The sequence below is a fragment of the Oncorhynchus kisutch genome, linkage group LG17 (assembly GCF_002021735.2).
Source record: "Oncorhynchus kisutch isolate 150728-3 linkage group LG17, Okis_V2, whole genome shotgun sequence".
NCBI lineage: Eukaryota > Metazoa > Chordata > Actinopteri > Salmoniformes > Salmonidae > Oncorhynchus > Oncorhynchus kisutch.
In genome coordinates, this window is record NC_034190.2 from 34,900,135 (window position 1) to 34,926,039 (window position 25,905).

General features: G+C 40.9%; 1 protein-coding gene across 1 annotated transcript; it reads right to left on the reverse strand.

The window, feature by feature from the left end:
* Window positions 1-118: 118 nt before the first annotated feature.
* On the reverse strand, window positions 119-24,051 carry LOC109906926 (neuronal pentraxin-2-like). Its single transcript, XM_031793677.1, has 6 exons — window positions 23,750-24,051; window positions 8,596-9,684; window positions 6,176-6,821; window positions 4,788-5,038; window positions 3,530-3,709; window positions 119-2,518 (listed from the first exon to the last, which is right to left on the reverse strand). The coding sequence occupies exons 2-6, from the start codon at window positions 9,343-9,345 to the stop codon at window positions 2,309-2,311; spliced, it is 2,037 nt and encodes a 678-aa protein (XP_031649537.1). The 5' UTR covers window positions 9,346-9,684; window positions 23,750-24,051; the 3' UTR covers window positions 119-2,308.
* Window positions 24,052-25,905: the final 1,854 nt, after the last annotated feature.

Consider the following 25,905-nt stretch of genomic DNA (forward strand, 5'->3'; position numbering starts at 1 on the left):
CTTTATTCAATGTTTTAATTAGAAGTGTTACTGCTTGAGTGGAGCACAAGCTTGGATCAGCACCAGCCTTTGCAGTGTAAGACTGACCAGCAATGAAAGAAATGACATGAAATATCCATTCATGAGATACGCAGTCGTTTTATTCAAAATCTTGATTTTATTAAAACATATTTAACAGAGTTTTATTCATGTATTCCTCATTTAAGTTTTACAATTCATTTGACTTTTTTTTTGGCTTACACACAAAGGAAAGGGACTTTTGACCAAACACACAAGAATGAATAAATAAAAGGTTGTTCAATATTTACAGACAAGAATGAAAAAAAACTATTGAGTGTGTCTTTATATACAGATTAAAATGTATACCAAAGGCGAGATTAAGCAAACGTTATGGAAGCAACATAGATTCAGATTATACAACTGCATTCAATGCTGTTTAACCTGAATTATATCCAGTTATATTAGCATTCATTAATGAATCAATAGTATTTTTTTTATTTGTAACAATTGAGAAACATAATTGTTTTTTTTTGTGTTTTTTAAAAACTTCACATACATTTGGCCCACTAACAGGAAAATGGGAGCATGGGTTTTTATAATGCTCAACTTGGCATTATAAACTCTTACACAACAATACAGACCACTATGTCCTCTCACAAAGGTGCATTAACAAATATCTACAAAATGTCACCCACTGTATTTGTTGTGTACTGTAATGGTTGTAATGACTATTAGTGGTCAGGGGGGCATGTCCAGCTAAGCTCTATACTATCACCATGGCAACAACAGATGACCCTTTCACGATCAGTGTTCATGTGATTCAATGAGACATAGACATTCCGAACTTAATAGCCCACAGTGAAATGGGGGTGAGTAAGCAAATACAACTAAATCAATTCCTAATTTGAATGCTTTTACAGACAGAAAAGGGATGACCACAGTGAAAGGATAGACAAGGAAAGGATGTGTTGTTGTGTAAAATGCCTTATATTTACAAAAAAATGAATGGTTTGTATTTGTTTATGATTTTGACAGTTGATATTCAAGACAGGCTATATTTTTTTTAAACCTATTTTTATAAGCATTTTACATGCATAAAAAACACAGGACCCAATTAATAAAAACCAACATTGGATTGACTTTGAATATAAGCCTTTTAGAGCATTACAGAATTGTTTGTCTTCCCCAAGCTGTTTTGAGTGCATGTGCATTCATGCGTGAATGTATTTAAGAGCATGTGTCTGCTATGACAACGCGGAAATAGTCTGGATCTAGATCCGAGCTCTATTTGTCAGGCAAATCTGCCTGTAAAACCACAAGATTACAATGGAGATGTCAGCATTAGCTTAGGACCTCTTGACAGGCAGTTAACCTGTATTTATGCGGGCTCATATCCACAACTTCAACTCGGGTGTTTCATAAAACCTGGCAGCCATTTCAGACACACTGATAGAAATTACAATCCAGTTGAGTGTTGATCAGTTGATATTGGTAGAGCTAAATTCATCTGAAAAATAAAATGAAACGTTTATCAGTTGCACGTGTGTACAACACAGTAGTATAAAATAGTTCTCTAACATTTTTTGCGTGAAAGGTAGAGTTGAGACAGGCTAACCCCCCCCCCAAAAAAAACTAAAACCATAGATGAGATCCTCCATCTTCATGTACAAAAAAATACAATGTAGTACCTCACATTCATCACATTCAATCATCAAATCATTATCATTGTCTTCCAACTCATACACTTGCCATCGATGTGGCTGTTTTGAGTGCCTTTAGTTTGTTCATTCCATATTGTCCACAGTTGGTTTATGAGCATTCTGCCTCAGTGCGTTCCTTTTAGTCACTGGTATCGTCCTGCTCGCCAGCAAAAAAAAACCCAGAAAGACGAACAAATAACATCTGGAGTGTTAGGATTTTGAGAACCATATCCCGGCATAATATGTCCCAGTAAAATGTTATGATTCTTTGAACACCTGACTGATGAAGGGCTTTTACTAAGGCCCGAGGCAAACATGGGTGGACCCATTTAAAGACAGGGAATCCTATTACCGGTATTGGATCCCGGGAGCAGCAGCGGTCATGGCCATTCAGTTAAATCCAGCCTTTGCTCTTTTAAAGTCTTCCCAGTTCCTCGGCCCAGCGAGGGGGAAGGCAGAACAGAGAGGAAAGGGATGGCAAAATTGCAGAATGGCTAAGGGCCAGCCTGGTTTGTTGCTAAGGGCCTGTCATGTGTCTCCAGCGTAGTGCACAGAGCCCTGCTGCCACACCAGACAGCTCGTTAAATAACATCAGGGTGGGGTAGTCCTTAGTGGCAGGGGTCAAAGGGGTATTTGGTGACCCCGCCGTGAAGCTCGACCACTGCCTCTGTCCAGGAGATGAGGTCACCCGCCAGGTGACCTCCGCAGGAAGCCTGGCTATAGATTTCATTGGGTGTGAGAACGCGGGACCACAACTGGAGGTCTGACATCTCGCCGACGAAGGACTGGGTGGCGTCAAATCGGCCACCTAGGGTATCCTGTTAGGAAAACACAGGATTTTTTACAAAATATGTAAAAGTACTAGATATACCACAATAAAAGATCAATACACAATTATTTCAACAGACTTGTCTCGCCTTTGAGTTTTCCACCTTTTTACCCCTTCAAAGCAAGGTTGGTTAACCCGCCAACTACGTTCTAAAACTAGGCCGTTCATATCAATCAACCCTCGTACTTAAAACCATTTCATGGCCTAGTCTTATGGTAACTTTTTATTTGTGGCCTAAATCATCAGTCACTTCCTGGAACTCACTAGACATGACATTAGAGCCCCGGTCAGAGTGGATCTCCCAAGGAAGACCAAACTGAGTGATGAATTTGAAGCATTAGCAACAGTTTAAGCTGTAATATGTTTCAGAGGGATCAGTCATTTTATATTTACATTTGAGTCATTTAGCAGATGCTCCAACCTGGACTCAGGGGTAGACGTAACATAGTGAATGTAAATCTGGGACACTGCATTTAGTTTGATATGTTACATTTCATATGGTATGAATTCATTTGTGGATGTCCATCATCCATTTAGTTTGAAATGTTATGAATTTCAATTCATATGATATGTTGTGGCTAATGTTAGCTAGGTGGCTAAAGCTAACGTCAGCTAGGTGGCTAACATTAGCTAGGCTATGGGTTAGGGTTAGGGGAAGGGTTAGCTAACATGCTAGTAGTTGCAAAGTAGGGAAAAACTAGTAAGTAGTTGCTTATTAATGCTAAAGTTGATTTCTAAGCTTAGTTTTTGGCAATAGCCTGTGTCTTCTCAGGACACAGCTAAATGATAATCATCTTTAACATGATTGTATTAACCACTTTTTGTATTCTGCAAAGCCCAAAATTGGCAATTGTGACAGGCAATTCCCTGCTGGTAACATTTGGGGGCAGCAGTGGGATCCAGTATTGCTGTTTGAAATTTCAGTTCCTATCCCAGCGTTTTATATGTTCTTCAGAACTTTGAGAATGCAAAATCATAGCGAGAAAACGTATAGTCGTACCTGTTCCTGGCCCAGAATAAAGACTCCACCAGGCTTGATGGGATGCCATGCAGATAGGTTCTCTCCAGACCCCCTTTTGACGCCATCCTGGAAGGCTTCCCAATGCCCATCGTGTGACGACCATGTCATGCACAGGTGGTGCCACTTCCCATCCGTCATAGCCATGGGCAATGTCACTGCCTGTGCAGAGAAATAGAGTCACTGGCTTGATTAAATAATTGCATGATTGGCTGATTGATTGATTAATTGGCTCAAGCCAAAGAGTCCAAACAAAATATTTCCGTGAGAGAAAAGGGCAAAGTTCTGTTCGGAGAAAGAGATTATTACTAGGTTAATTGATTGGTTCATTGGCTGACTGTAGTGTCATTGTCGTGGACATTTAAAAAAAATTCAACACAAATATTGTTTTTTAGGGAGATATTTTATGAAAGATTTGTCCGGTTTTGTGAATAGGTACAAATAGCCATCGCATCTCAAGTAATGTCATTTTTTTCCTTTTGTGTCAGCTCATAACAACATAGCCTTCAGGTGCCATAGCTAGGCATCTCCCAGGTTGAACCACCAAATCCCCTCTTGTCTGAGAGAAACCCTGACTCATGCACAGTTATAGTATGGGCCCGGACCATGTGTCTATCCCCGCGTCCACCCTGTCATGGGACGCCTCTCCACATGACTGTGCTAGGTAAGCTGCTTGCCCTTTGCCCTCTGAGGTCTTATGCCATTAGGGAGGATGATAGATGAGGATAGGGCCACTGTCTCTAAGGGGGAAAGACGGGGTGATAGCAGGATCCAGGTGAACTGTAACTGTCACAACTGCCCCCTGCCTCGTTCCTTGAGGACAGGAGATAAATCGAAATCTGGTGCCTGATTGGATGAGAATGGAGTCACCTGCCACTGAAGTGTAAGCTTGCTTGCCTTGAGGTGATTGATTTTCCACTTGTGCTGCCAATGGGACAACCGACTGATAACATATGCTTACTTAAAATGTTGATAAAAATGTTCAAACACTCCTTGTCAGAACCTGTTTTTGCTTTGTTATTATGGGATATTGTGTGTAGATTGATGAGGGGGGAGAAACGATTTAATCAATTTTAGAATAAGGCTGTAACGTAACAAAATGTGGAAAAAATCAAGGGGTCTGAATACTTTCCGAATGCACTGTATATGTGTAAGAAGTGAGAATGTACAGTATATCTTCACAAATTGGTCACTAGGGGCACAATGTGAAAATATGCAAAATATGCAATCATGCTCTTACATTGTCGTTAACCAGTAGTTCCATGGGATTGTTGCCCCATTCGATCAGAACCAGTTCGTTGGCCTGTCCCGGGACAGAGTAGGAGAAGGGCGTGCCGAGGCCAGGCCCTGAACCCCCTTTTATCCAGAGGCAGACAGTGAGGGTGAAGATTTCAATGAGTAGGGTCTTTTTTATCCTTCCATACATGTAGTTAGTGCGCATAGGGAAGCCAATCTGGAAAGCATCCGGACTCTTTGGCTTTTTCCGGGTACCTGTTGGAATACAAAACAGCAAAATATGAGCAACGAACAGCTGAGGAAGTGAAATTAAAGTAATTTGCCAGTGTCTGTGTTCTTCAAAGGCCAGCATCCCGGTGTCGCCTCTACACTGTTGACTTTGAGACTGGTGTTTTGCGGGTACTATTTAATGAAGCTGCCAATTGAGGACTTGTGAGGCGTCTGTTTCTCAGACTAGACTCTCTAATGTTTTTGTCCTCTTGCTCAGTTGTGCACCGGGGCCTCCCACTCCTCTTTCTATTCTGGTTAGAGCTAGTTTGCGCTGTTCTGTGAAGGGAGTAGTACACAGCATTGTACGAGATCTTCAGATTCTTGGCAATTTCTCACATGGAATAGCCTTCATTTCTCAGAACAAGAATAGACTGAGTTTCAGAAGAAAGTTCTTTGTTTCTGGCCATTTTGAGCCTGTATTCGAACCCACAAATGCTGATGCTCCAGATCTCAACTAGTCTAAAGAAGGCCAGTTGTATTGCTTCTTTAATCAGTACAACAGTTTCCAGCTGTGCTAACATAATTGCAAAAGGGTTTTCTAATGATCAATTAGCCTTTCAAAATTATAAACTTGGATTAGCTAACACAAGGTGCCATTGGAACACAGGAGTGATGGTTGCTGATAATGGGCCTCTGTACGCCTATGTAGATATTCCATTAAAAATCTGCCTTTTCCAGCTACAAGAGTCATTTACAACATGAACAATGTCCACACTGTATTTCTCATCAATTTGATGTTATTTTAATTAATAGACAAAAAAAGGTGCTTTTCTTTCAAAAACAAGGACATTTCTAAGTGACCCCAAACTTTTGAACGGTAGCGTATATGTTTTTTTTTTTTTAACCTTTATTTAACCAGGCAAGTCAGTTAAGAACAAATTCTTATTTACAATGACGGCCTACCCCGGCCAAACTCAGACGATGCTTGGCCAATTGTGCGCCACCCTATGGGACTCCCAATCATGGCCGAATGTGATACGGACTGGATTTAAACCAGGGACTGTAGTGGCGCCTCTTGCACTGACTATTTCTGTACCTACAGCTACAACTTGGAATGCATGATATAAATCGGACAAGAGTATACAATGGCAAAGTGGGTTATTTATCAGAGAGTTTCAATACCAGGGTTAGAGTTCCTGTGGTTAAGGTGGCTCAGCACAGTTTCCAGCTTGTTGTGTCCACGGCCAAGAGGTAATGGAGGTGGTGGCTTGCTGTTATAGGCTGGACGAGGACGATGGCCATGGTCGTCATTGCCTTGGTGGTCATCACCGTTTTCACGGTGGTCATCGTGAAGATCATCGTGGTGGTCGTCGTGATGATCATCAGGATGGTCGTCATGGTGGTCGTTATGGTGTGTGTCATGGCGGCCGTGGCTACGATCATAATGGCGGTCATAGTGTCGGTCATAGTGATGGTCATCATGGTGACTGTTTTGACGGTTGTTGGGGCGGTTGTTGTAGCGGGTGGGGGTGGGGGTGTGGGTGTCGTGATAGTCATCATGGTGGTCGTCGCGGTGACCCGGTCCATGTTGGGCATCATGATGATCATCGTGGTGGTCATCGCGGTGACCAGGTTCATGATGGTCGTCGTGGTGGTCGTCCGGATGGTCATCGTGGTGGTCGTCATGGTGGTCATCGTGGTGGTCATCATGGTGACCATAATCATGATGCCCACCGTAGTGATTGTTGAGCTGCTTCTCAAGTGCATTGATTTTACGTTGCAGGAGGTCTCTCAGTGAGCTTGAATAGGAGCTGGAGGAATTCCTGGCCTGGAGAAAGAGAGAGAATTAATAATAGTTATGATAGGAAATGTTTGCATACCTTATTATTAGTCCATGTGCTTGGTAATTAACACTTTCTGGAGCATATCCATGGTAATTTATTTCCATAATATGACTTTTAAAGAGCTATTTTTTTGTTTGTTCTTTAGACACCTCTTCTACTTCAGCCCATTCTGGGTTGCTTCCTTCGGCCATATTGTGCTGCCGCTAATCTCTCCAAGTGGGCAGATAAATGAAATAATACTAAAGTCGGCTCCTCCCTCCCTGGAAAACCTTCCTTCCTTCCCTCCCTCTACTTCTGTCAGTGTCTCTGATCAAATCCGGCTTTAGTCAGTGCCAGAGCACACCAAGATTATTAGCTCATCACCATGGATGATGCTAATTGGCATTGAAGGTGTCTAGAACCCTGCAACACTTGGAAACCGGTTTGCGGCATAGACGTCCCTGTTATGTGACGGAGCTCCAATCTCAGCTGTACTGTCTTTGTCTAACACCCTCAAGGCAAAGGTTTCTGTGTAACCCTTTCTCTATGAACCACCAGTGTTATTATGTGTTATTAATGCGCGCATAGACTAGAAGCCTATCTGATGTCTTATAGCAAGAATATTTGATAACAGTATATTTTTAGAGCCTGACAAATATATCGTTTCATCTATATTATTGGCCAATATTGGCCTTTAACCGATGTTTCGATATAGGCCGATAAATCCACCGATAACCGATATTCAATAAATAGGATGAAGAAAGTGAATCTCAGTGTTATCTGAACACTTACGGCCATTCTCATGGTCATTATTGTCACAATGTAAGCAAGCAACATTTGAAGAAATTTTTGGGGACAACTGCTCTTTTGGTTGGCAATCTAAGAGAACTCAGTGTGAAAAATGTTCACTTTTAATTCTCCCTGCTGTAAAACACTATATCGGTCGGCATCTACTTTCAATGAACCACCAGTATTAATAAGTGTTATTAATGCCGACACTCTTAGAGTAAAGGGTTCCAAAAGGGCTCTTCGGCTGCCCCCATTGGAGAACCCTTTTTGTTCATGTAGAACCCTCTGTGTAAAGGGTTCTACATGGAACTCAAAAGGGATCTACCTGGAACCAAAAATAGTTATTCAAAGGGTTCTCATATGGGGCCAGCCGAAGAACGCTTTGAAGTTCTAGATAGCACCTTTTTGTCTTAGACTGTATACCAAGTCTTATAGCAGGTCTTACAATTCATTATGGAGTGTTAGAATCACTTTAAGCGGATTGATAACACAGCTGGTTCATAATGAGAAAGAATTCATTAGAATAAAAAAAATCATCTTTCATAATCCCCCCCAAAATAGTGGTCAATTAAGTTTGATTTTTGTATCTATAAAGGAACTTCCTTCACGCAATAAAATAAACAAACTGTGTTCGGTTGGTTGTTAGTCTCAACAGTCATATGTCATACAATCACTCAACAGGACCCTCTCCTAGGCTTCATGAATTCCCATTGCATTAGTGCAAGACGGCTCTATGGTGAGAGTCAGGATAATTAACTAATCAATTTAGGTCTTCATACGCACACACGTGGATGGAACTTGGGCTGTAGGCCACTTATATCCTCACGGCGTGGGAGAAAGCCGGAACGCCCTTTGTTGTGCTTCATTTCAGGTCAGTAGCGAGAAAAACAGTGCCCCGTAGTGATGCACAAGATGACCTCTATCCACACATAGGGCAAATAAGCTTCCTATCCCTTTTCCTACTCATCCTTTGATCCGGTTCCCACTCACCTGCAAGTTCTCCAGCCTCTCCTTGAGTGTCTGTAGCGTTTTCCTAGTCTGCTCAGGGGAGAAGGCCCCATGCTTGCTCCCAGAGTTATCCTTCCCTCGGTGGTGTGGGTCTGATCGGTGCCCATTGTTCAGTGGGTAGTGTGGGTCCCCGTGGTGGTCAGCGTCATGGTAGGAGTGATGCGAGCTCGGGTGATGGGAGTTGTGACGCGCGTTTCCATGGTGGTCGTCGTGATGGTCATCGTGATGACCCACTCCCCGGCCAAAGCCCTCACAGAGGGTCAGCTTGGCAGTCAGTTCCCTGATCGTCTCCCGTTGGTCTAAGATGGTCTCCTTTTGCCGCACCAGGCTCTCGCGAAGGTGCAGGATGGTGGATTTGGCCTCGTCTGATATTCCTATCCCCATCCCCATTCCCATCGGCCTCCTGCCGTTACCATTGGGCGCCCCTGCAGCAGGTCCATGATGCCCATTACTGCTGGGTCTGTCGTGGACAGGTCCGTGTGCTGCCCCGCCTGGTGTGAAGCAGCTGGGGTCTGTGTCCGCTGGAATTGGGGTGCAAACAAACTTGGGCTGGGCTCCATAGTCATAGTCTAATCCCGGCAAACTAACAGCAGCCATTGAGGAAGATATGAGAGTATAGAGGAGTAGAGAAAAAAGAGGGAAAGAGGGTAGGATGAAACCTGGAAGTACTCCACCCCAACGCGTTTGCCTTGTAGACAAAAGCATCAGGGGTGGGATGGCGTTGTCGGCCATCTTTGGTCGACGTCTCGCTTCTCTCCTGTCAAGGGAGTCTGTCACGTGGGGCGGCTGGCAAGCTGATTTGACACATGGCAAAAAAAATCCCCAAATCCCCTGTACAACAGGGTCAATTTCTTAGAGAATTATTACAGCGCGCAGGACCTTGTCTCTCTGCTAAAGCTGTTAGTGCTTCATCGCCGTGTCGCTGTATCAAACAATACACGTTGGCTCCATAACGGGACAAATAGCTGTCGAGGTGTCCACCTCCCGGTGATCCCTTTTGGCACAGCGGGCCTCTTGTGATCGGCAGCCAAACGAATCTGTTTCTAGCCGTCTTCTATCCATCCATCTCATCTGGAAGGAAAAGACAAAGGCGATAAGTCATTCATTGGAAATACTAAGTCTTGGGAAATACGAATGATTTTAAACCTTATGCTATCACTTCGGTGAATAGACAACAACAGCAATATGCGAGGGCATGATCAGACATTGATTCACTGAACAGTACAGTGCAATAGGATGGCGATGACAGGACACGATCACAGCAGCGGTGGGGAGTAATGGAGCTAGGATCATAAGCAATTCAACTACAATGATGTAGTCAATCAGTCACCGCTATTGGTTTTCAACGAGCCAGCAATGGCTTGGAGTGAATGACGCCAACAGCTGAGAACCCCCCTGGGCAGTGTAATTCGATTACAAGGCAGCCAGCAGGATGCAGTTAATGAATGATGGTTTTCATTTTCATGTGGACCGACAGGCAGTTTACTATGCAGGGTTAGGAGGTTATTCATACTGGAACAACGGGAACAGTTGTCTGAGACACCAAAATAAAATATATTGAAAGAGACACAAATAGTCCTCGTGTTATTGAGGAGGTGTACAAAGTACAGTAATGGGAAATAACCTTTTTTTAAATCTGGGGAACAGCATTTAACAATTAGCCTTGTTAGAGTTCATGTTTATGTCATTTGTAATGTGTAGTCAGAGATTGACATCCATCAAACCACCTGACTGCAAAACAATTCTAAGAGTAGGTATAAATCCTCAACTAATCCAACAGTTCCTGAATTGAGGGTCAGTGAGGAAAAACCAGGAGAAGGTAACAGATTTCTCAAGGACACTGCCTAATAAGCCTCTTACCCATCCCCATTGCGATCATCAATTCACCACACCTACCGATAGGCCACGGCCTGCTTCTTAAAATATAATCCCCAATCCTATATTTTCGTCAGATTATTGAGAGTTGATTGATTTGTCACATTAGTCATTCTTAATCCAATGTATTTAAAGGTAGTCTCAGCGAAATGACGTTGCCACAAGCAGCACCACAGATATTGAGATGGGCGAGATGCAACACTTCGCTCTCACACAGTAGCCACGGGACCAAAAGAGCAGAGAAGCTGAGCCTCGCACATCAACGCTCTTCGTTGTTGAGGAAATTGACCCACTATGCTGTTTACTTTCTGCATCTACGTCACATCATGGAGTGTACCTTTAATCGGATACAGTATTTTCTGAATAATACATAAAACATACTTTTATCAAGTTGGCAATTCTTGAGATGTCAGCATGCTATATTTCAACTTCTAAAGTGTTTTTTTTTTTTTTATGTGGTAGAATAAACTCAGTCGTTTTCCCCAGCATGTTTTAATGAGGAATTCGACACTACTGGGTGTGTGCAACAGATGTAGCGCATGGATGACACATTCATCTGCAAATGAACTCTCCACCATCTGTTTTCACTCACTTGAACACACTAGCGTAATCAGACATGGCCTTTGAAGCGTTTGTGCGTCACACATGATTCGTGCGTCATCATATTAACAACCACAGAGTATTTATTTTCCTGCGGTAATATCACTGTTTGGACTACGAAGCGGGCTAACACTTTACGTTAACTTGCTCTAAACTTGTATAGTAAGTAATGCTGCAATTACCCTAGTAACATTGTATTAACATGTTCTGATAGTTTTGATCATTTTTCTGTAATTACACATTTTGACACCTGTTGTTAAGCAGTTTTTATTGTCAGACAGGTGGAAATAGGAAGATGTCAAATAACAAAAAACTCCCTTACTAGGTAATTACGAAGCACTTATTAAAGTGATAGACAGTAAAACTTTCCCCTGTAAATGTACAGCATTTTACTGGCACCAGAGTTGCCAGATGAATACTGTAATTTTGCTTTACAGCCGTGATGCTGTGATATTTGACGGTACTATTTTCCTTACCGTAAAACATATTACAGCATCCCTTCTGTAAGGGGATGATGTAATGTTTTACAGTAAGGAAAATAGTACAGTCAAATAAATGTCAGCAAAATTGCAGTATTAAGCTGACAACTCTGGTGTAAATGTACAGTGAAAATCTCCCTGAAAGCTACAATAAATGTAAGAAAAACAATACATTTGTGCATAAAATACATTTATTCAAACTGGTAACAACATTAACAGAATTGACAACAGAAGTAAGAACAGTTAACACATATTTAAACAAGTAAGAGCACAATTAAAACACACCAAAAAAACTATATTTTGTGTGGGGTGTTTATAAAACTATATTTTGTGTGGGGTGTTTAAAAAACTATATTTTGTGTGGGGTGTTTAAAAAACTATATTTTGTGTGGGGTGTTTAAAAAACTATATTTTGTGTGGGGTGTTTAAAAAACTATATTTTGTGTGGGGTGTGGGGTACAATCCTAGATCTATGGTAATCAGGGCAACTATTTGGTGTAACGGTGTTTAGAGGCAGTGAAACACAACGGGACAGTTTGTGCAGGAGAGCATCCAGGAGAGAGAAGTCAGCGGGTGTTCCTCATGGGGCGCTGTAACAATCCTCAGTTTTGATTTGTCAGCTCTTCTCACCCCTAAGACAGGCAGAGAAAAAGAAAGAACTGAACGAGAGACAGAGAGCACCAGGGCTGTTAGTCTGTGGGTAAAAAGATAGGTGACAAGGGACATATCAAGCAGGTGTTGTGTGTGTGTGTGTGTGTGTGTGTGTGTGTGTGTGTGTGTGTGTGTGTGTGTGTGTGTGTGTGTGTGTGTGTGTGTGTGTGTGTGTGTGTGTGTGTGTGTGTGTGTGTGTGTGTGTGTGTGTGTGTGTGTGTGTGTACTTACCTCACTAGACGTCTTCAATCAAACTCAGTGAGGGTTGAGAACAGCTGTCTTCCTCTGGGCCACCTTGTCATGTCCTTTGTCCCATCTTCAGGGTTCATCATCTTGGGTGGATTCGAACCAGTAGAGCCATATATCCAATATAGCTTATGAAATCAATTGAGGCATTGAACAAATACAAATAAGACAGCTACGTATACAGTTGAAGTCGGAAGTTTACATACACATAGGTTGGAGTCATTAAAACTTGTTTTTCAACCACTCCGCAAATTTCTTGTTAACAAACTATAGTTTTGGCAAGTCGGTTAGGACATCTACTTTGTGCATGACACAAGTAATTGTTCCAACAATTGTTTACAGACAGATTATTTAACATATAATTCACTGTATCACAATTCCAGTGGGTCAGAAGTTGACAAACATTAAATTGACTTGGCCTTTAAACAGCTTGGAAAAATGGCTTTAGAAGCTTCTGATGGGCTAATTAACATCATTCGAGTCAATTGGAGGTGTACCTGTGGATGTATTTCAAGGCCTACCTTCAAACTCAGTGCCTCTTTGCTTGACATCAAAAGAAATCAGCCAATTGTAGACCTCCACAAGTCTGGTTCATCCTTGGTAGCAATTTCCAAACGCCTGAAGGTATCACGTTTATCTGTATAAACAATAGTACGCAAGTATAAACACACATGTTCTGTGTCCTAGAGATGAACTTACTTTGGTGCGAAAAGTGCAAATCAATCCCAGAACAACAGCAAAGTCCCTTGTGAAGATGATGGAGGAAACAGGTACAAAAGTATATATATCCAGAGTAAAACGAATCCTATTTCAACATAACCTGAAAGGCAGCTCAGCAAGGAAGAAGCCACTGCTCCAAACCCGCCATAAAAAGCCAGACTACGGTTTGCATCTGCACATGGGGACAAAGATCGTAAATATCCTCTGGTCTGATGAAACAAAAATAGAACAGTTTGGCCATAATGACCAACGTTATGTTTGGAGGAAAAAGGGGACGCTTGCAAGCCAAAGAACACCATCCCAACCGTGAAGCACGGGGTGGCAGCATCATGTTGTGTGGGTGCTTTGCTGCAGGAGGGACTGGTGCACTTCACAAAATAGTTGGCATCATGAGGAGTAAAATTATGTGGATATATTGAAGCAACATCTCAAGACATCAGTCAGGAAGTTAAAGCTTGGTCGCAAATGGGTCTTCCAAATGGACAATGACCCCAAGCATACTTCCAAAGTTGTGGCAAAATGGCTTAAGGACAACAAAGTCAAGGTATTGGAGTGGCCATCACAAAGCCATGATCTCCATCCTATAGAAAATTTGTGGGCAGAACTGAAAAAGCATGTGCGAGTAAGGAGGCCTACAAACCTGACTCATTTACACCAGCTCTGTCAGGAGGAATGGGCCAAAATTCACTCAACATATTGTGGGAAGCTTGCGGGAGGCTACCAAAAACATTTGACCCAAGTTATACAATTTAAAGGCAATGCTACCAAATACTAATTAAGTGTATGTAAACTTCTGACCCACTGGGAATGTGATGAAAGAAATAAAAGCTTCAATAAATCATGCTCTACTATTATTCTGACATTTCACATTCTTAAAATAAAGTGGTGATCCTAACTGACTTAAGACAGGGAATTTTTACTCAGATTAAATGTCAGGAATGGTGAAAAACAGAGTTTAAATGTATTTGGCTAAGGTGTATGTAAACTTCCGACTTCAATTGTATGTCACACAGGGTTGTGACAGCTAAGGAGAATACTGTGCCGGTGTTGTTGCCATTCATGCTCTCCTCATTGAGTAGACTGTATCACAGTGACATCTAGATGGCTAGCAATATTAGTTCTTTTTTTGTGTAGGCTGCTATCCTACTTGAAATATAATCCTGGGAGGAAAATCAATTGGATATGCTTCTAGCTACCTCCGGTGACACTGTGATAGAGCTGCCCAGTGGTTGGCAGGCACAACACTATGAGTCTTATCCAATGGTCATGTCTTTTGAATTGCTAAAAACAAGCCATTTCTCTGTAGTAATAGTGAAAACATAATGGGTCCCGCATCTGTGCTCAGTTGATTCCCTACTGCACTCAGAGGCTGCGGTACAGCAAAGCCTATCATCACAACAATTATTATCTGGCAGATTTTTTTCTAGGTCGCACAGAGTAAGATATTTACGAGCAATTTAGAGCCGATCGAAAGGGCTTGTGTCAACATTAGAAAACATGCTGCAATTCAATGTTGGTTCGTAATAAAGATACTTACAGTGCCTTCGGAAAGTATTCAGACCCCTCGACTTCCTCCACATTTTGTTACGTTTACAGCTTTATTCTAAAATGGATTAAATCAAATATTCAGCAATCTACACACAATACCACATAACGACAAAGCGAGAAAAAAAATGTTTGAATTGTTTTTCTCAAATTAATTTAAAAAATACAAAACAGAAATACCTTATTTACAAAGGTATTCAGACCCTTTGATATGAGACTCGAAATTGAGCTCAGGTGCATCCTGTTTCCATTGATCATCCTTGAGATGTTTCTACAACTTGATGGGTAACTGTGGTAAATTCCATTGATTGGACATTATTTGGAAAGGAGGACATCTGTCTATATAAAGCCCCAGAGTTGACAGTGCATGTCAGTGCATTTGTTACAAAACAGCCATAATCTATAATGTTTGTAATTAAGACGGATGTCTATAGTTCACTGGCAATATTATACTTTGAATTCATGTTGGGCGTAGCTTCTCACTCTAGATCAAATGCATTATCGACGTTAACATCAGGTACTTCTAAAATATGTATTCAGAGCCAGCATAAAACAGGTTGTTTTTTTGATGACCCTTACCAAGTCTTGCTCAAATCCTCATTATCGCATGTTTCTACCTCTTTATATCTTTCTGTTCCACCGCTCCTTCATAGAGCAATTTACAGTAACACTGACACTTCCTATACGTAATCTATTCGCTGCCTTTAATTAATAAGTCAACGGAATGACTAAATGTGGGGTAAGTCATTGTTTTGGACAACCAGCTACGCGCAAACAATCCTCCACGAGCCTTGGCAAGTCCAAGTCTTCTGACCAGGAGGGACTTTCCTCCTCCCAAGGTTGACACACTAATAGGATTCCCAGGATTAATACCTGAGGGTGGAGCGGAGGATTAGCCCTGGCCTGCTCACCTCAGAAAGTCAAGGCGTTGTTTCCATACGTGTAGAATATATAGGATATTTACAGTATTTCACATTGACTTTTCCACAAGGTATGCCTTCCACAACACATTCTCATCAAATAAAATTGTTCAGTCTAAGTGCTACGAATGGTACACAATTTCCTTTAACCTGATTCTAAATAAAGTTTTAAAACAGTACCACATATCATATCATGGGTATGTATTCATATATATAATATCAAGGGTATATAGAAATATAAATACTACTTTGAAAATCTGACACTGTATCAAGGCAATGACATTTTCCAATTTAGTTGTACCTTTTTTTCGTCTTTCGCTCTCAAAACTTAAAGGACAATTCCGCCAGTTTTCAACCTCATATTCTTCATTGGGGCGGCAGGGTAGCCTAGTGGTTAGAGCGTTGGACTAGTGACCGGAAGGTTGCAAGTTCAAACCCCCGAGCTGACAAGGTACAAATCTGTCGTTCTGCCCCTGAACAGGCAGTTAACCCACTGTTCCTAGGCCGTCATTGAAAAGAAGAATTTGTTCTTAACTGACTTGCCTGGTTAAATAAAGGTAAAATAAAAAATTTAAAAATAAAATTGGGGCGGCAGGGTAGCCTAGTGGTTAGAGTGTTGGACTGGGAACCAAAAGAGTTGCACGTTCAAATCCCTGAGCTGACAAGGTACAAATCTGTCATTCTGCCCCTGAACAGGCAGTTAACCCACTGTTCCTAGGCTGTCATTGAAAATAATAATTTGTTCTTAACTGACTTACCTAGTTAAAAAAACTTAAAAATCTCCATCACCAAACCACTGTCAACATATGTGAAAACAGTGTGTTTCTATGATCTGTGGTTAAAAAGATGAGAAGAAAGGTCTTTTAAAAAATGCTTCTCTGTGACATGGTAGGATTAAGTTTTTAAAAAACGGTGATTTTCAAAACCTACAATGAGTTTTTAGTCCAAGGGAGGGTATTTCCTTGCTCCCAGTGTCACCGTGAATCTCATAGTGTTTGAAAATCACTGTTTTCAAACTACGTAGGACAATTACAGTGTACCACCACAGACCTGTCCATCCAAGCAATTAGTAAGACACAGTCTACTATAAGTGGGACCCATGCTGTTTCCAACAAGTGTTTTGTTAACTGAAGTTAAAAGATTCTGCAACATCAACATGTGTTCAACAGGCCCTTCATTTTGGCGTCGATAAGCATGCTTGCCGTTAACACTTCCTAAAAATAGGCTGAGCTATGTTAACTTCCCTGCAGGGGTTGAAGTAAAAGTCTAAAGGTTGTGCCACTGACTCAACCTCAACCATGACACGATGTGACGGTTTACCTCTGGGCAGCTATCGGGATCCTGTAGGACAGGTGTCTCTGGACTGTACAGTTGTATACCATGCTTTCAAAAGCTCATTATTAAGTGTGTTAAGAATAAAACACAGACACTTAATCTGACTATAGATTAGTTGAAGCTGCAGAAAAGCCCATGTTTCATTGTAATCCATAGTGGAAAGGAAACTATCTAAAAATCAATGACTGTGTTGCCTTACATACTTTCATTCTGAAACACCATGTGAAATGCAGTACTCTTATGACCAATAGGAAATATCAGCAACAAAGCAAGAATTGGTTATGTATCGCCGCGACTATGTAGAGATGTCAAATATTTGAAGGTGCCAAACATATGAGCCTGGGTCAAAGGTCATGCAATGACCTTGACACAAGCATGTGGCCACAAGCCCACCCAAAGAAGGCATTGGACTGAGAAATATGCTTATGCTGGTGAATTATCCAGTTATCACAACCAAGGTGATCGTCTGACTTCACACTTAGTTCCCATGGACTCTGTGTACAGTAAAACACTGGTAACTGTCCATGACCACTACAATTCCATTTCATACAGTTGAAGCAGTGCTGGGAAAAGTACTTCATTGCCATACTTTGACTAAAAGTAAAGATACCTTAACAGAAAATGGCTCAAGTTAAAGTGAAAGTCACCCAGTAAAATACTGTACAATGTGATTAAAAGTCTAAAAGCACTTAATTTTAAACATACTTCAGTATCGAAAGTAAATGTAATTCAAAATATATACTTAAGTATACTTTTAGTATAAATAATTTCAAATTCCGTATATATGGCAAACCAGACGGCACGGTTGTCTTGATTTTAATTTACGGATAGTTGGGCACACTCATCATTTACAAATGAAGCATTTGTGTTTATTGAGTCCGCCAAATCAGAGGCAGTAGGGAGGAGCAGGGATGTTATCTTGATAAGTGGGTGAATTGGACCATTTTCCTGTGCTTGTCACACCCTGATCTGTTTCACCTGTCTTGTGATTGGCTCCACACCCTCCATGTGTCGGTTATTATCCCTGGTGTATACAGTTGAAGTCGGATGTTTACATACACCTTAGCCAAATACATTTAAACTCTGTCTTTCACAATCCTAGTAAAAATTCCCTGTCTAAGGTCAGTTAGGATCACCACTTTATTTAAAGAATGTGAAATGTCAGAATAATAGTAGAGAGAATTATTTATTTCAGCTTTAATTTCTTTCATCACATTCTCAGTGGGTCAGAAATTTACATACGCTTAATTAATATTTGGTAGCATTGCCTTTAAATTGTTTTACTTGGGTCAAAGGTTTTGGGTAGCCTTCCAAAAGCTTCCCACAATAAGTTGGGTGGATTTTGGCCCATTCCTCCTGACAGAGCTTGTGTAACAGAGTCAGGTTTGTCGGCCTCCTTGCTCGCACACGCTTTTTCAGTTCTGCCCACAAATTTTCTATAGGATTGAGGTCAGGGCTTTGTGATGGCCACTCCAAAGCCTTGACTTTGTTGTCCTTAAGCCATTTTGCCACAACTTTGGAAGTATGCTTCCCCCTTTTTCCTCCAAACATAACGTTGGTCATTATGGCCAAACAGTTCTATTTTTGTTTTGTCAGACCAGAGGACATTTCTCCAAAGAGTACGATCTTTGTCACCATGTGCAGATGCAAATGCTTTTTTCAGATGCTTTTTTTTATGGTGGTTTTGGAGCAGTGGCTTCTTCCTTGCTGATCTGCCTTTCAGGTTATGTAGATATAGGACCTGTTTTTACTCTGGATATATATACTTTTGTACCTGTTTCCTCCAGCATCTACACAAGTGCCTTTGCTGTTGTTCTGGGATTGATTTGCACTTTTTGCATCAAAGTATGTTCATCTCTAGGAGACAGAACGCATCTCCTTCCTGAGCGGTATGACGGCTGCGTGGTCCCATGGTGTTTATACTTGCATACTATTGTTTGTACAGATGAACGTGTTACCTTCAGGCTTTTGGAAAATGCTCCCAAGGATGAACCAGACTTGTGGAGGTCTACAAATATTTTCTGAGGTCTTGGCTGATTTCTTTTGATTTTCCCATGATGTCAAGCAAAGAGGCACTGAGTTTGAAGGTAGGCCTTGAAATACATCCACAGGTTTCATATTTTTTTATTTTACCTTTATTTAACCAGGTAGGCTAGTTGCAACTGCGACCTGGCCAAGATAAAGATAGCAGTTCGACACAAACATCAACACAGAGTTACACATGGAATAAACAAAACATACAGTCAATAATACAATATAAAAAAAATTAACAAAAAAGTCTATATACAGTGAGTGCAAATGAGGTAAGATAAGGAAGTTAAGGCAATAAATAGGCCATGGTGGCGAAGTAATTACACTATAGCAATTAAACACTGGAACGGTAGATGTGCAGAAGATGAATGTGCAAGTAGAGATACTGGGGTGCAAAGGAGCAAGATAAATCAATAAATACAGTGTGGGGATGAGGTAGTTGGATGGGCTGTTAGCAGATGGGCTATGTACAGGTGCAGTGATCTGTGAGCTGCTCAGACAGGTGGTGCTTAAAGCTGGTGAGGGAGATATGAGTCTCCAGCTTCAGTGATTTTTGCAGTTTGTTCCAGTCATTGGCAGCAGAGAACTGGAAGGAAAGGAGGCCAAAGGAAGAATTGGCTTTGGGGGTGACCAGTGAGATATACCTGCTGGAGCGCGTGCTACGGGTGGGTTTGGCGACAAGTATCAAGCGAGGGCCAGCCAACTAGAGCGCACAGGTCGCAGTGGTGGGTAGTGTATGGGGCTTTGGTGACAAAACGGATGGCACTGTGATAGACTGTATCCAATTTGTTGAGTAGAGTGTTGGAGGCTATTTTATAAATGACATCACCGAAGTCGAGGATCGGTAAGATGGTCAGATTTACGAGGGTATGTTTGGCAGCATGAGTGAAGGATGCTGTGTTGAGAAATAGGAAGCCAATTCTAGATTTAATTTTAGATTGGAGATACTTAATGTGAGTCTGGAAGGAGAGCTTACAGTCTAACCAGACACCTAGGTATTTGTAGTTGTATTTAAGAGCAGTTGGAGGCCACAGAAGGAGAGTTGTATGGCATTGAAGCTCGTCCGGAGGTTAGTTAACACAGTGTCCAAAGAAGGGCCAGAAGTAAACAGAATCGTGTCGTATGCGTAGAGGTGGATCAGAGAATCACCAGCAGCAAAAGCGACATCATTGATGTGTATTTGGAGGTACACCTCCAATTGACTCAAATGATGTCAATTAGCCTATCAGAAGCTTCTAAAGCCAGGACATAATTTTATGGAATTTTCCAAGCTGGTTAAAGGCACAGTCAACTTGGTGTATGTAAACCTGTGACCTGCTGGAATTGTGATACAGTGAATTATAAGTGAAATAATCTGTCTGTAAACAATTGTTGGAAAAATTACATTTGTCATTCACAAACTAGATGTCCTAACCGACTTGCCAAAACTATAGTTTGTTAACAAGAAATTTGTGGAGTGGGTGAAAAACGAGTTTTAATGACTTCAACCTAAGTGTATGTAAACTTCCGACTTCAACTGTGTATCCCTGTGTTTCCTGTCTCTCTGTGCCAGTTAGTCTTGTATGTTTTTCAAGTCAACCACATCTGCCTCCCATGTCTGCATCTGGGTCTCACCTTGTGCCCTTATAGTCCTGCTAAGCATTCAAAATGTAACAAGTTCTTTTGGGTGTCAGGGAAAATGAATGGGGTAAAAAGTACATTGTTTAATTTAGGAATGTAGTGGAGTAAAAGTAAAGGGTGTCAAAAATATAAATTGTGAAGTGCAGCTACCCCCCCCCCCCCAAAAAAACGATTTAAGTAGTAGTTTAAAGTATTTTTACTTAAGTCCTTTACACCACTGAGTTGGAGCTTTGTAAACTAGCACTATCCAAACCTGACTTGGCACAGTGGAAGATCCCTTTGAAGTGTTTATGTACTGGGGAAATACCTTGTTGTCCAATATATATTTGCTCAGTATTTTGGACAAATACCCTATTCAGTATCCTAGTCAAACAATCATCATGATGTGATTTTGCATTACGGTCTTAGAGAAAAGGGTTCCAAAAGGGTTCTTCGGCTAGGTTCCAAAAGGGTTCTTTGGCTGTCAAATAAGAGAACCCTTTTGGGATCTATGTACAACCCTTGAGGGAACCCTATTTGAGTCAAAGGATATTCATATACGTAAGATATACAAACCTTGCAGAGAGCTTATCCAACTGATCATCTCTTAAATGTATATAAACTACTGGAACCAAGACATACAAATAACTGATATTGGCTCAAGGTGAAGGGAATGTTGGAACATAACGAACAAAATTATTGTTAATGAAAATGTACACTTAATCCCGTTTATACAACAGGTGGGTCTAATCCTGGATGCTGAATGGTTAAAACCGCATCCAGACGGTGTCTATTCCACAAGGTACCACCGACTAAATCTATGACGTGGAAATTCTTAATTACTCTGTTCCATCTGACTGTGCTATCCACTGTCTCATCAGCCCAGCCAGGCAATTTATATACTAGATCTACATTGTAAAAAGCATCTAGACATAATTTCCCATTTCTTTTAGAGTAGCATTTGTTTTTCATCAGCGGAGATTTTGTATAACATTGCTGTACGTCTCTCCGATATTTGCAACACTGTTTCAATTTTGAAATTTGATCTCCTATGGTAATGAACAAGTCGGGAGTCGGAACGAGACAGATAGGCTGGCAGCTTTTCAGCCAGTCAAAATCATGAATCAGCATAATTTCAATGGATATATACAAAAAAAATGTCAATAGGAAAACACCAAATGAGGCTAGTTTGCTGTCATTCCAGCTTCAGTTTGAAGTGACTGTGTTAGCTGTGCAGTTGGCTACTGTATCTCTTCTGAACAGTGGCCTGGCGAGAGAGCAAATGTTCTATGCCAGGTGAAATCGCACACTAGCTCAATATTATGTATGTTTAAAAAAATAAAAACACTGAAAATAGCTTTAACAAAAGCAAATGCAGCTACTCTGATGTTATTCTGACTGCACTGTTGTTTGACGTGACTGTGTTAGCCAAAGTTGGCTAGCTAGCAAGCAAAGGATAACAATGTTGCCAGCCATCATGGCAACGGAACATTTAAAACGAACGACTGGATTAGATCCATGGATTTAGAACAAAAGACTTAACGACTGGATCGAGTCTCTGGCATCCGCACCGATAGAATGAACAACCAGCTAGCTTGGGTAGCAACCCTAGATTCGACTTCGCCTCGGGCCTAACAAAACCCGTGCCAATAACATCCTCCAAACACTGGCTTCTCGGGCATTATCACTTAAATAAACTAATGTATAGAATTTATTGCACGAGACAAAATTCACAAATTCTATAGCACAACAGCAAAGTCATATCTTAAGTGTAAAACTAACAATGACTCAATAATCCATGCCTTCTGGGAATGTTATAAAGTCCAGGAGTTGTGGGCGGAGCTGGAAAGTTGGCTGTCAGAATTACAATGTAAATGTACTTTTAATTTGTGTTTGCATATTTCAAGACATGGCATATGAGTGTGCAGTGAGATACCAAATGGGTTGGACGATACTTTTCTTGTCAATATTTTTTTTTTAAGTATACTTAAAAAGTGAAAATCAATCAATCCTCCATCGTTGATACAATGGATTATTTATTATTTAAATGTTGAAAGTGCATGGGCGATGGAGAGAAACAAAATGGTGCAGTTTAGGCCACGTGGGGGGAGAGTGATCCAGCAGTTGGAGATAGGGGTGTGAGCCGGTGGGTCTGGTCAGGGGTGATGTTATGGATGTTGGTGTGCGTCTGTTTGCTGTTGATGTTGTGTCTGTTTAGTCTGGTAAAAAAAAAAGTTTTTTAAACGAGGGTTCTACCTGTAACCAAAAGAGTTCTACCTGGAACCAACAATGGTTCTCTCAATGGGTTATCCTATGGGGACAGCCGAATAACCCTTTTAGGTTCTAGATAGTACCTTTTTTTCTACGAATGTACAGATGAATGACATTTCAATCGACTTCTTTATTCTATAGATAGTGAAGCATAATCACAATACCAAAGTACAAACTTGAGAAAAATGCAAACAAGATTCCAGAAATAACCATACAAATGACCAATAGTAAAGACATAATACAAAATGTAAATCCCAATGCAGATTGAAATCAAACATGCACATTTGCAGCAATACAACTGGCTACTCCAAAATAATTAAATCATTCCTAAATAAGCAGTCACAATTGATCTATGTGTAATACTTTGTCAAGTCAAACTGTTTCAGATCATGCTTCTATTATACTGTAGTTGAAATATCACGTATGATCCTATGGAAAATATGACTATTGTATAATTCATTTACATGGAAAAACCTTTATCCTATACTTTTCATAAGTTACATATTATAGACATTTGTAGAATCCCAAGTAAGGTGTCTTGACAATTACGTAAAAAAGTACTAACACTCTAACACACTAATACTACATTGAGGGAGATCAATAAAAACTATGCCTACAAATTTGAACATATTGTTTTATACTAGCTTTTTCTGACTTCACTAGAAAATAAGAACAGCACCCTACAATTTTGAAGACATTTACTTTCAATCTGAAAGGTTTCTAAAATAGAGTTCTAGCCAGGCTCGATCAACCATTTGGACAGAGCAAAGCAGATTATCTTGAAGGTTAGATTTGTACATTTTAAAACACATGCAACCATCCCAAGGAGTAATAAATGTTTTGGGGGAGAATAGGTTTCCTTACCTGGTCACAAGCTACAGAGTCCCAAGCTGGTTAGTCCATCCCAAACACTGATCAGATTGAAAAGGATTTGTTCGAGGAGGATCATTTTAACTCTCTCTTCCTCTCCCTCCCTCTCTCATTCCTTTGTCTTTGTTTGCATATCCCTCCACTCCTCCTGGTTCTCACGGTCAACAATTGTATTGATTCTTCTTGACTTTCAAGGCATCAACAAGTACCCTTTCTCAGGTTCAGATTATTTCCCTACAGAGTTTTGGACACTCTTTTGCCCATAAACACCCAAGCATTAAAACTAAACTGGTTAAAAAAAATCTGAGTATAATAACGGTGTTTATGAGCCTATATTGGCAATATATAATACATATAAGTTGATTAATTAAGTCCAAGCAACTGATACACTTTGACTACACTATATTCTACTTCCATGTACCAGAACAAACTAGGGAACCATATATATACCGTGAAGACTATTGGGGAAATGAAACAAACAAAAGGCTAGGTGGTTAAATGATACTGAACATACACCTCACATTATATTGATATGACAAATACATGGCAGAAGCATAAGTTATCACATTCATTAAAGGAAAAGGTCAACTCTTTAGAAAAAATGTATTATATAATATTGTTAAAGATGTAGAATAGTTCGTAAATACCTTCATAAAGAAGATGAAACTGCCTTTTCACTTTTCACATACCCATAATAATGACCAAATCAGAAATATGTTTTCTAATGCTAATTGTCGGAGAGTTCAGACAGTTTGGAGAGAAAATGGTGGATGAAGAGAGAGACAGATTCCTAAAGGTAGAGCGGAGGATGGACAAGAGAGGTATGGACAGGAGGAGGGCGGACCGGGGGAAGGGCAATGATAGCGAGGAGGGAGTGTGAGAGAGAGGTGAGAGGTGAGATGGACATTAGACACTAATTGCCATGTGAACGCCAAGTAGTCCTACCCAGCGAGAAGTCCTGGCCAGTGATTCTTCAGTCCAACCAGTGTGGCCTCTTATCTGCTGGGATGAACAAGAGTGGCATGGTCAGTGCACAACACCTATCAGCATGTTAGTAGCACACGGCTATTGATGTTCTACGGTATATTGCTGAATTTGAGAGCCAGGGTCACTCTCAGGGCGTCTACTGTACATTTGGAGTCGAGAGTGAGCAAAATTTCAAGTGTTGCATCAACTCTAATAGTGTTACATTTAACACTCAAAAGAGTTTCTGTAACTCTGCAAATAATTGCAATTGGCCAACACTGGTTATTGTTCCATTAACTTTATAATGGTGCCAGTCCCCAGAAATCGTGAAATCCTATTTTTCTTTTGTCAAGTACACATTTTGCACAGTGCGTGCTTGCAACAGCTCGTAAACAAACACAGGAAGGACAAAAGCCCCATTGATTGAGGAGGGTAAAATTATTGGCATTGGCAACAGTCACGCAGTCCCATCCAACCTATACGATCAAGGCCTGGCTTTTCCACAACTACTGTAATCACATTTCATAACCCTGATCTGGGCTCTCCACATTTCGTAGCTCAATGGTGCTAGACATAGGCCTTTCCTTCTAGCCTGACCCTAATCATCCTTGTTATGGCACACCAATAATAGACCTACCAGCTTTGGGGTGTTTTTGGGGACAACGCCCCTATGTCTTCTATGTTCTGACTGGAATTATAAAATGACCGTGGGTCCAAGGGACCCTAATGACGACTGACGTCTCAACTTCCCCCCCCAAACACGTTAGTTTATTTAACATGGGCATTTATACCATATAGATAGGTTTTTTTTTAGGTCATTTTAAGTTTCAAATGGAATTGCCTGCAATGCATGCTGGTAACAAAAAAAAAAGGATGTTCTGTTGCCAGATTGCTGTTAAGTAATGCTGCGGCTTTAAGATTGTGGGGAGCATGAACATCACTTTGTCTAAACATGAGTGGCAACCTCTGATCATGTACTGTAAGTGTTATGCTGCCAACTGATCATTTCTCTGGGGTTAAGAGGGAGCTAGGTTCTACCTCTGTCTGCCTGTATGACTCATCCTCTATCTACCGTCGCCAGCTACGGTCGCCAGCTAATCTGTCTCTTATAACCAGGAGTTGAGTGAAGAGCAGTTGTGAGAAACAGGAACATGATCTAAGGATTAAGGAGAAGGGCTGTGAAT